This window comes from Macaca mulatta, chromosome 16, assembly GCF_049350105.2.
Source record: "Macaca mulatta isolate MMU2019108-1 chromosome 16, T2T-MMU8v2.0, whole genome shotgun sequence".
Taxonomy (NCBI): domain Eukaryota; kingdom Metazoa; phylum Chordata; class Mammalia; order Primates; family Cercopithecidae; genus Macaca; species Macaca mulatta.
Window position 1 is genome coordinate 4,017,919 of NC_133421.1, and position 12,225 is coordinate 4,030,143.

Here is a 12,225-nt window from a genome sequence, read left to right on the forward strand (position 1 = left end):
AGGAAAAGTCTTATTTCCTTCATAAAGAGACATAAAATCTCTTCAATGGAAAAAAAAAAAATTAACACTGCTTTATACACAGAATGGTCACAAAAATATTTATTTTTATTTATTTTTTTTGTTGTTGAGACGGAGTCTTGCTCTGTCGCCCAGGCTGGAGTGCTGTGGCTGGATCTCAGCTCACTGCAAGCTCCGCCTCCTGGGTTTACGCCATTCTCCTGCCTCAGCCTCCCAAGTAGCTGGGACTACAGGCGCCCGCCACCTCGCCCGGCTAGTTTTTTGTATTTTTTTAGTAGAGACGGGGTTTCACTGTGTTCGCCAGGATGGTCTCAATCCCCTGACCTCGTGATCCGCCTGTCTCGGCCTCCCAAAGTGCTGGGATTACAGGCTTGAGCCACCGCGCCCGGCCACAAAAATAAAAAGTAACAAATCACAAGGGGATTTGACTATTTCTAGCACAGTTCTATGTACTGAAATTATTATTTGTTTTTGAGACACAGTCTCACTCTGTAGACCAGAATAAAGTGCAGTGGTGTGATCTCCACTCACTGCAACCTCTGCCTCCCAGGTTCAAGCGATTCTCCTGCCTCAGCCTCCCGAGTAGCTGGGATTACAGGTGCATGCCACCACGCCCAGCTAATTTTTGTATTTTTAGTAGAGATGGAATTTCACCATGTTGATCAGGCTGCTCTCAAACTCCCGACCTCGGGCAATCTGCTTCGGCCTCCCAAAGTGCTGGGATTACAGGCGTGAGCCACCGCACCCTGCCTATGTACTGAAATTAAAAAGATGGTATAGTTTAAGCAACAGTAGGGTTTCCTTCCTTTTAAAATCTTGATGACTAAGTTACTTCACATATAGTCAATTCTCATTATCTGCACTAGTTATGTTGTAAAAAGTAGCCACAAATAGTCAATGAGTGAATACTGAACCACTGGTTCCCGGGGGAAATACAGGGTTAGGTTCCTACAAGTCTCTCATCACGTTTTCATCAATTGATAGATACACAATCTTGTTTTATGGTGTTTAAAGACACTTTATCGAATATACATTGCTGATTCACTAACACTAAACTCATGGCCAACACCACTATGACTCGTGTCTGAAGGAAGCTTATTTAACACATGTATTTTCTCTGTAAGGCACATCACAGCCTTTTTGCACTGAGGAACACAAGACAGCCTTTCAGCACTATGTTTAGGGACTAGTTTAAACAGCAAAATCACCAAGGGAAAGCACAAAAATGCAAAATAAAAATTTAAAAAACACCCAAAACGTGGTATTAAATAGACCAAGAAAAGGACACTTGGTCCACAGAAAGGAAGCTGGAGTAAGAAGGCAGAGCATCGCTTTGCTGAGCCTCAGCTGGGAACACGCACACTGGGCAACTCCAATTATATGCCACTATGCACGTGTCTGTGAATGACCACAAAAGTACCATGAATGTCAATTTTAAGTTAAAAATAAATTTTTGGTTGGGGGTAGTGGCTCACGCCTGTAACTCCAGCACTTTGGGAGGCTGAGGCCAGAAAATCACTCGAGCCCAGGAGTTTAAGACCAGCCTGGGCAACATGACAAGACCCCATCTCTACAAAAAAACACAAAAATTAGCCAGGCGTGGTGGCAACACACCGGCAGTCTCAGCTACTCACAAGGCTGAGGCTGGATGATTACCTGAACATAGGAGGTTGAAGCTACAGTGAACCACTACACTCCAGCCTGGGTGACAGTGAGACCCTGACTCTAAAATTAAATAAGGAAACACATTCATACGTACAAACCTACATGCATACATTTTAGCTATTGACAAACTAATTTTAAAGTTTATTTGGAGAGGCAAAAGGCTCAGGATAGCCAACACAGTATTGAAAGAGAAGAGGCAAGTTGAAAGACTGACACTACCCAATTCTAAGACTTACTACAAAGCTACTATAATCAAAACACCATGTTTTTAGTGAATGAATAGATCAATAGAACAGAACAGATACAGTCTTTTCAAGAACTGATACTGGAACATCACTTAGACATCCACATGCATAAAATGAATCTAGACACAGACCTTATATCCTTCACAAAATTTAACTCAAAACAGATCACAAACCTAAATGCAAAATGCAAGACTATAAAACTCCTAGAAGTAACAGAGTCTTGCTCTGTTTCCTGGGCTGGGGTGCAGTGTCGTGATCTCGGCTCACTGCAACCTCCACCTCCCAGACTCAAGTGATTCTTGGTCCTCAGCCTCCTGAGTCACTGGGATTACATGCATGCACCACAACGCTGGCTAATTTTTGTATTTTTAGTAGAGATGGGGTTTCGTCATGTAGGCCAGGCTGGTCTCAAACTCCTGACCTCAAAGATCTACCGACCTCAGCCCCCAGCGTGCTGAGATTACAGCACTTTTGGATATAATACCAACGGTACTGTATATAATTCCTTAAAAGAAGATCAATAAGCTGGACTTGGCTGGGGGCAATGGCTCATGTCTATCATTCCAACACTCTGGGAGGTACAGACAAGAGAATCACTTGAGGACAGGAGTTTGAGACCAGCCTGGGCAACATGGTGAAACCCCATCTCTACTAAAAATACAAAAATTAGCTGGGCATGGTGGGGGGTGCCTGAAATCTCAGCTACCTGGGAGGCTGAGGCAGGAGAATCACTTGAACCTGGGAGGCAGAGGTTGCAGAGAGCCGAGATCGCGCCATTGCACTCCCACCTGGGGAACAAGAGCAAAACTAAGTCTCAAAAAAAAAAGGGGGGGGGGGGCAAAAGGCCTGAATAGACATCTCACCAAAAAAGATATACAGATGGTAAATGAGCACATGAAAAGATGCTCTACATCAGTATCAGGAAAATGCACATTAAAATAAGGAAGCACCACTACACACCTATTAGAATGGCCAAACTCCAGAACACTGACAACACCCAGCGCTGGCAAGGCTGTGAGCAACAGGAACTTTCGTCCACTGCTGGTGGGAGTGCAAAACGGTGCTCTGGAAGGGGGTTTGGTGGTTTCTCACAAAATTAAACATCCCATTACCATACCAGCCAGCAAGCACACTGCTTGGCATTTACCTAAAGGAGTCAAAAACTTACATGCACAGAAAAAGCTGCACACAGGTGTTTCTCACAACTTTATCTGTAATTGTCAAAATTTGGAAACAATCAAGATGTCCTTCAAGAGGTGAATGGAGAAACTCTGGTACACCCAGATAATCGAATATCAAAATGAAATGTGCTAAAAATAAATGAGCTTTCTGCAATTAGAGAGGCAGCAGAAAAAAAATAAATTAAAAGAATTTTTTAAAAAGCTGTCAAACTGTAAAAAGACATTAGGAAAGTTAAATAAACGTCACTCAGCGGAAGAAGCCACTCCGAAGAGTCTATCTACTGTGTGGTTCCAATTATATGACGTTCTGGAAAATGTACAACTATGAAGACAGTAAACAGGTCAGTAGTTTCCTGGGGCTGGGGCCAGTGAGAGACGGACAGCTGAGGCACAGAACACGGCAGGGCAGTGAAACGATTCTGTGTATACTGTACTGGGAGACACATGTCCGCTTATTCGTCCAAAACTACGAAATGTACACCACCAAGAGGAATCCGTGATGTAAAGCACGAACGGTGGGTGACAATGATGTGCCAGCATAGGTTCATCACCTGTGACAAATATCCCACTCTGCTGGGGCATGCTGATAATGGAGAAGGCTATGCATGTGTGGGGGCAGGGATATACAGGGAATCTCTGAACCTTCCACTTCATTTTGCTATGAACCTAAAAATGCCCTAAAAAATAAACTCAACAAACAAACAAAAAACCGCCACTTAAAGTCTCTGGAAATGTTTCTAAGGGGTTATAATGAATAAACATTTATTCAAGAAAATCTACTAAAATAAATGAATGGATAAATAAATAAATTTCGGCAAGCAGGCAAATTCACTAATAAAGAATCCACAAACAATGAAGGATCAACTATAGTTACTATTTTCCTTCTGAGTTAATTCTGGTATCAAGACAGAGAGCAAACCCAATTACAAAATGCCAGATTTTTTAAAATTGCCGAAGTCTGCATATTCAAGAAAAAGGTAATGAAATGTGTTAAACTAAAAAGGCAGGTGAAGACACAGAGTGTGGAGGTATTCATTCTGTGGCGCTAACCTTTTATGAGATCAGATAAGTTATTCTGTTCCACATTTTTCTTTGCATAGTTGAAACACATATCATCCACTTCTGTTGCAAGGAAATACCAGCCATTCAAGGTTGCTCCGAGTAAGGGGTAGATGCAGGATGCCCCCGTACCTAGTAAAACGAAAATTCAAAACACATTCCACACACCAGAGGGAAAGGTTAGAATCATCATGAAAACACCACTCTTCTCAGAATTCTGTTTTCACTCCGTCACCCAGGCTACAGGGCAGTGGTGTGATCACGGTTCACTGCAGCCTCGACTTCCTGGGCTCAGGCGATTCTCCCCACTCAGCCTCCCGAGTTCCCGGGACTACAGGTGCATGCCACCATGCCTGGCTAATTTTTGTCTTTTCTGTAATTTTTGTATTTTTTGGTAGAGAAATCACAAGCTAGTACCTGATTCCACATATATTATGGCTACTGGGTTCCTCAGTCATTCGTGTATATTAGTCTTACCTCCTAATTAGACTCAACCTTCCTAAAGTATCGAAACCTTGCTGGCCTCCTCTTTCGTGTGTTGTATAAAAAATGAAGAACACACAAGCAGAGGTCAAGGAATATGTGACTAATTCACCTAAAATGCTCAAAACTCAGCTGATTTACTTTGTAAAGAGTCTTCATTTTAAATCTCACACAAAACTCAATTTTCTTAAAAGAAAACAATGCTATTTGTTAAAATGCCTTTGTAATATCTTAAAACAGATCAATGTACATTCCATTCTCCAAAAGCAAGAAAAAATATGTAGGGTATAAAATGTTTATTAAACTGCTGAATTACCCAAATGTCTGTAAGTTGTCAGCTGAAAGAAATAAGAAGTGGAAAAAACAAACAAACAAACAAACTAAAGAGATTAGAGATAACTCATCTCTCTCTTAGCTGTAGAGACATGGGAAAATACTTGGTTTGAAGCCAAGACATCAGAGTCACTGGCTCGCCTCACCAGTGTCAAGGGAGGTATTCAAAAGGCAAACACTCCAGGCAAAAAAAACACTCTTTGACCACTAGGGTTTGGTACTAAATTATGTAGAACCCCGAGCCCTGGACTGGACTATATACTAACCATGAATATTGTTTTTAAAGGCCGGGCATGGTGGCTCACACCTGTAGTCCCAGCACTTTAGGAGGCTGAGGCAGGCGGACCACCTGAGGTCAGGAGTTCCAGGCCTGCCTGCAACATGGTGAAACCCCGTCTCTACTAAAACTACAGAAATTAGCTGGGCATGATGGTGGGCACCTGCAATTCCAGCTACTCAGGAGGCTGAGGCAGGAGAATCACTCGAACCTGGGAGGTGGAGGTTGCAGTGAGCCGAGACCTCGCCACTGCACTTCAGCCTGGGTGACAGAGCAAATCTCAATCTCCCTCTCTGTCTTTTACAATATTGACTATCTTGGCCAATTAGATCCTAAAGAGTATATTCAAGAGAAGAGTGTTTCTCCCAGAGGCCTAAAGCAGTCAGCCTCCACCAGCCACTGTAGGTCTGCTCTCATCTGACCATATCCCAGTTCTGGTCTAGCCTTGTAAGGATTTGCCAGGGAGAAGCAGGGGCTTGATACTCCTAACCCAGAGGAAATCCAGGCTTGTCATACTGCTTCCTCATTATGCATCCAGAACAGGCTACTAAAAGCTGACGGCCCCAACATTTAAGCTCTTTGATGGTCACGGTGAATGCTGCGTTGCCTGCCATGTTTGCCCGAGAGTATCCTGGGCCCGGTGCTACTGGACAAGCACCTCCTTGGATACCTGGGGGTGGTGAGGGAAAGGGTGGTAAAGGGTACTCAAGGTCTTCTCAGAAACCACACTGCTTTAGCTCCTGCTGGCCGTTCTAGTAAGCCAGACACACACACATTTCAGAACATTTCAGTTGTACTTTCTACTCTGTAGGAAAAAAATCCAGACCAGATCCTTGACTTTTACACAACTGCCTCTCTCTTCAAACTTCAATTTCATTTAAAAGATTTAAAAAGTACACTTACCTCCAGGGTAATAAATATACATAAAAGATTTGTCAGCGCCAAAAGAAGTTTCTTAATTCTCAAGACCCAAAGACTTGTACTCTAATAGAATGCAACAGATTCTTTACTAGTCCTTTATAGGACAGGACAAAATCCCCTCAGAAAGCCAAATGACATTTTTAAATGGGTAATAATCTTTGTAATGATAAATAAAAATGGAAAGTACGTAATCGTAGAACTAGAGCAAACTGATGGAGTCTGGGGGAAGAATTTATATAAAGCCCTAATTAGAATGGACGTGATTGCAGTTAGGTAGTGCCCCTTGTGAAGAATTAAAATCCATTAACCTCCTCTATCCCCAAATGCTATTTTAGAGGGTTTGGGGCATAATTAAAATCAAATTAGTACCAACTAGGCTGTCAAGCTTTTTAAGCAAAACTAGGTGAGAAGCAGAAGAGGTGAGAAATGCAGAAATGCAAAAAGGTAAGAGATGATGACTTGGCTAGGACGGCAGTGGAGATGGAGAGAAGTAGATGATTTCAGAAGTATTTAAGAGAGAAAGTCAACAGGAAACAGTCATAGACATTTTTTTACTGAGTGGTAAGTACCAAGGATCACAGGGTGGACTATGGTAGACTCACTGAAACAAGAAACAAAGAGAACCAGGATTAGGGAAACAGAGTGTGAGTTTGGTCTTGGACACAGCAAGTCTGAGATGTTTTTCAGAAATCCAAGTTTCTCTTATATATGAGATCGGAGGTCAAGGAAAGTAATCTGAGTTGGAGGAACATATAAACATGTGATTTATTTGTATAGAGGTGGGAAATCATCATAGAAGTGAATGCAATTGCCAGGGTAGGGTGCTGAGTGAGAAAGGAGCTAAAGGCTGAGCTTTATGCAAGGAATACCAATATCTAGTGGTCAGATACAGGCAGGTACGCCTGAAAAGTGGAGAACAGTGCACAGAAACGAAAGAGGAAACCAACAGTCTGGCGTCATGAAAGCAAATGAAGGAGAGCGAACAAAAGAGAAAGGAGGGATCAATAAATGCCGCTGAAAAGATCATGTAGGATGAGGACTGAAAAACGTATACAAACATGAAAGTTGAACACTTACTACTATCTAGGAGTGAGGAATGCTAATAATTCCACTGAGTCCGAAATAGAGGCCAGGTGCAGTAGTCAGGCGTGGTGGCTTACGCCTGTAATCCCAGCACTTTGGGAGGACGAGGTGGGCAGATCACCTGAGGTCAGGAGTTTGAGAACAACCTGATCAACATGGTGAAATCCCATCTCTACTAAAAGTACAAAAGTTAGCCAGGTGTGGTGGAGGGCACCTGTAATCCCAGCTACTTAGGAGGCTGAGGCAGGAGCATTGCTTGAACCTGGGAGGCGGAGGTTGCACTGAGTTGAGACCACGCCATTGCATTCCAGCCTGGGCAACAAGAGCAAAACTCCACCTCAAAAAAAAAAAAAAAAAAATCACAATATGAAGACACCAGAGTAAAAATTAAGCCCAACAGACACAGACATCAATGTGGTAATCTGAAAAGCTAAGTAGGGCCAGGTGTCGTGGCTCATGCCTGTAATCTCAGCACTTTGGGAAGCCGAGGCGCGTGGACTGCTTGAGCCCAGGAGTCAAGACCAACCTTGGGCAACACGACGAGACCCTATTTCAAAATAAAAAAATTTAAAAAATGAAAAGCTATGTAAGTAAGAGCCTCACTTTCATTTTGTACTTCCCTTAACCTCTTACTCCCTGTTTGGACTGACAATCCCTTCTCAAGAGAAATCAGTGGGAGAAAAGGCCAGGTGTAGTAAATAAGAACGGTAACAGGTATAGTAAATAAGAATAGTAACAGGTGTAGTAAATAAGAATGGTAACAGGTATAGTAAATAAGAATGGTAACAGGTGTAGTAAATAAGAACAGTAATAGGTGTAGTAAATAAGAATGGTAACAGGTGTAGTAAATAAGAACGGTAATAGGTGTAGTAAATAAGAATGGTAACAGGTGTAGTAAATAAGAACGGTAACAGGTGTAGCAAGTAAGAATGGTAAGAGGTGTAGTAAATAAGAACGGTAATAGGTGTAGTAAATAAGAATGGTAACAGGTGTAGTAAATAAGAACGGTAACAGGTGTAGCAAGTAAGAATGGTAACAGGTGTAGTAAATAAGAACGGTAGGCCGGGCGTGGTGGCTCACGCCTGTAATCCCAGCACTTTGGGAGGCCGAGGTGGGCGGATCACAAGGTCAGGAGATCGAGACCATGGTGAAACCCCGTCTCTACTAAAAATAGAAAAAATTAGCCGGGCGCAGGGGCGGGCGCCTGTAGTCCCAGCTACTCGGGAGGCTGAGGCAGGAGAATGGCGTGAACCCGGGAGGCGGAGCTTGCAGTGAGCCGAGATTGCGCCACTGCACTCCAGCCTGGGCGACAGAGCGAGACGCAAGACTCCGTCTCAAAAAAAAAAAAAAAAAAGAACGGTAATAGGTGTAGTAAATAAGAATGGTAACAGGTGTAGTAAATAAGAACGGTAATAGGTGTAGTAAGTAAGAATGGTAACAGGTGTAGTAAATAAGAATGGTAACAGGTATAGTAAATAAGAATGGTAACAGGTGTAGTAAATAAGAACGGTAATAGGTGTAGTAAGTAAGAATGGTAACAGGTGTAGTAAATAAGAATGGTAACAGGTATAGTAAATAAGAATGGTAACAGGTGTAGTAAATAAGAACGGTAATAGGTGTAGTAAATAAGAATGGTAACAGGTGTAGTAAATAAGAACGGTAATAGGTGTAGCAAGTAAGAATGGTAACAGGTGTAGTAAATAAGAACGGTAACAGGTGTAGTAAATAAGACGGTAATACAGGTTGAGGATCTCTAATCCAAAATGCTTGGGATTAGAAGTGTTTTGGATTTCAGGTTTTTTTTTTTCAGATTTTGAAATATTTGCATTATATTTACAGGCTGAACATCCCTAACCCCCAAATCTGGAAAGCTCCAATGCACATTGCCTTTGAGCAGCATATCAGTGCTCAAAGGTTGCAGATTTGGAAGCATTTTGGATTTTCGAATTAAGGATGCTCAACCTGTATCTGTAGCCAGCTTCTTTCGTACAACAACAAATACCCAGTAGAAAAGTTAACAAAGAATTTGATCTTGCAAAACTTACGAAACCTATGTTTAGCCAAAAAAGAATTTAAAACTATATACCTATGTCAATTCCTCTTCGAAGAGTACTTTTGTCAGAATCCTGGTGACCGATCAGATCTTCTACCCAATGAATATAGTTGAGTCTCAAGGGAACTGTGGGAATTAGTCTCTCCAATGGAATATCAATAGAAAGTCCAAAATCTTCCCTTAGGAGAGTACAAGTCAGAGCTCTGACTGCTTCGGGGTCTTTAAAATTAAGGCTGAGGAATAGAGAAAAAGAAGTAAAACTGATTAATAAGATTCACTATGTTGTACAAGCTCTGTGACAAACAGGCAAAACCAAATGCCCATCTGAATTTCCTGGAGAGATCACACATAAATAGTTATACAGAGCATTCATCCCAGTGGCATATATACATGAGTGTTTAACAGTCACGGCATATGAAAAGCAGTACAATCCTCCACCAAAAACACTGCATGTCCATATACAGAGCACAGAGATTAAATGACTCGGTCAAATTCCTGTCTCACTGTCTCCTTACTGTGTGGCTTTGGACAAGTCATTTACCTCTAGGAAACTGTTTCCTCTGCTGTAAAATGAGGATAGTAGTACCAATATCACAATGCTACCGTGAGATAACCTAGAAGTACTTAGCATAATGTCTGGTGCATAGTAACTATTTTACAAATGCTAGCTATTTTTACTGTTACCATTAACATCATCTGACATTAGCATTCCTTGAAAATCCTACTTAAAAGTGGAAAGAAAGCAGTATAAAAATGTTTAATAAGGCCGGGCGCGGTGGCTCAAGCCTGTAATCCCAGCACTTTGGGAGGCCGAGACGGGCGGATCACGAGGTCAGGAGTTCGAGACCATCCTGGCTAACACGGTGAAACCCCGTCTCTACTAAAAAATACAAAAAACTAGCCGGGCGAGGTGGTGGGCGCCTGTAGTCCCGGCTACTCGGGAGGCTGAGGCAGGAGAATGGCGTAAAAACCCGGGAGGCGGAGCTTGCAGTGAGCTGAGATCCGGCCACTGCACTCCACCCTGGGCGACATAGCGAGACTCCGTCTCAAAAAAAAAAAAAAAAAAAAAAAAAAAAAAAATGTTTAATAATGAAGACAGGATAAGATACTTAAATATGACAACTATTACAGACATCAAATTTAAAATATAATTTTTTAAAGCTTTATGAAGTATAATTCACACACTATAAAATTCACCTGTAAGTGTACAATTGAATAGTTTCTAGTATATTAACAGAGTTGTGCAACCATCACCAAAACCCACTTTTAGAGCACCCTTATCACCCCAAAAAGGAGAACTCATGACCATTTGCATGTCTTTCTTCATTTCCAACTTTAGCCTGAGGCAACCATTGATGTACTTTCTGTCTTTACAGACTTACCTTTTCTGGATATTTCAAGGAACTGAAATCATAATGAGGTCTTCTGGTCACTTAACACAAGTTTGTGAGGTTCATCCACTTTATAACTTGTCAGTATTTCACTTCTTTTTATGGGTGAATAATATTCCACAGTAAGAATACCTACACTTTGTTTATCCATATTCCCCAGTTCCTGGACAGCTGGCTTGTTTCTACTTGTTGACCATCACGAACAATGCTGCTGTTTACATACAAGTCTTCGGGTGGACATACGTTTTCACCGCTCTTGGGTAGACAGTCAGGAAATGGATCATAAGATATATTTGTGTTTAACTTTTTTCTTTTTTTTTTTTGAGATGGAGTCTCGTTCTGTCGCCCAAACTGGAGTGCAGTGGCGCGATCGTGGCTCACTGCAAGTTCTGCCTCCCGGGTTCACACCATTCTCCTGCCTCAGGCTCCCAAGGAGCGGGGACTACAGGCGCCCGCCACCACGCCCAGCTAATTTTTTCGTATTTTTAGTGGAGACGGAGTTTCACTGTGTTAGCCAGGACGGTCTCCATCTCCTGACGTCGTGATCTACCCGCCTCGGCCTCCCAAAGTGCTGGGATTACAGGCGTCAGCCACCGCACCTGGCCTGTATTTAACTTTTTAAGAAAATTGTACGAATGTAACTATGTTGATGTCAAAATACTGCTAAACTGAAAATATTAAAAAAGAAAACCAACAGACCTTTTTTATAAACAGAGCAGGGTCTTTTTTGGTTTTGCGGGGTTTTTTTTTGAGACAGGTCCTCACCGTCTCCCAGACTGGAATGCAGTGTGATCACGGCTCACTGCAGCCCCAACCTCCCAGGCTCAAGTGACCCTCCTGCCTCAGCCCCTCAAGTAGCTGGGACTGTAGGTGCATACCGCCACACTCAGCTTTTTTTTTTTTTTTTTTTTTTGTAGAGAAAAGGGCCCAGCCCATTATGTTGCCTTGGCTGGTCTTGAACTCCTAGGCCCACGTAATCTTCCCGCCTCGGCCTAAGTGTCGGCATTAGAGGTGTGAACCACTGCACCTGCCCAACAGAGCATTTTGAAGAAAGCAGAAAGTCCGTAGATGGGGCTAGGAAAGGGAGGAGGAGTTTTGAAACTACTTAGAATTCTGGCCTTAAGGTGTCTGGTCAGGCAACACCACATCCTCAAACAGCTTCTGGTCTGGACCATCTCCTTTTCTGCTCCCCTGCCTGGTCATCAAATGACCAATCACCAGAAAAATTCAATGCCCATCTGGATACCTGAGTGCCAAGAGAGAAGGAAGCGTGCTGTTTCCACCCAGCAACCATGGAAACTTCAGGCAGGTTCCATCAACCCAATCTCTCTCCACTACCTACAGCAAAAATGTTCTAGAACGGAAGTTAGGAGCCCTGGACTCCACTTTTGGCTCTGCAATCAATTAGCCACGGACTTAAGTCAGTTCAGTTCTTAGGTCTCAGTTTCTCCACCTATAAAAGTAAAGGATTGGCTAGTTGTGGTGGCTCATGCCTGCAATCCTACCAATTTGGGCG

The 12,225-nt window shown here is 42.5% G+C and overlaps 1 protein-coding gene across 4 annotated transcripts in view; it reads right to left on the reverse strand.

The window, feature by feature from the left end:
• METTL16 (methyltransferase 16, RNA N6-adenosine) overlaps positions 1–12,225 on the reverse strand; it is a 91,133-nt gene that overhangs the window by 53,402 nt on the left and 25,506 nt on the right. For 3 of the 4 annotated variants that reach the window (XM_028835872.2, XM_028835870.2, XM_077969804.1), the window contains 2 exons: positions 9,352–9,551; positions 4,160–4,300 (listed from right to left, as the gene is read on the reverse strand). In XM_028835872.2, coding sequence (XP_028691705.1) covers positions 4,160–4,220 — 61 coding nt within the window. In that variant the 5' untranslated portion in view covers positions 4,221–4,300; positions 9,352–9,551. The remainder of the gene's footprint in view (positions 1–4,159; positions 4,301–9,351; positions 9,552–12,225) is intronic. The other variant, XM_028835871.2, reaches the window with a different exon arrangement.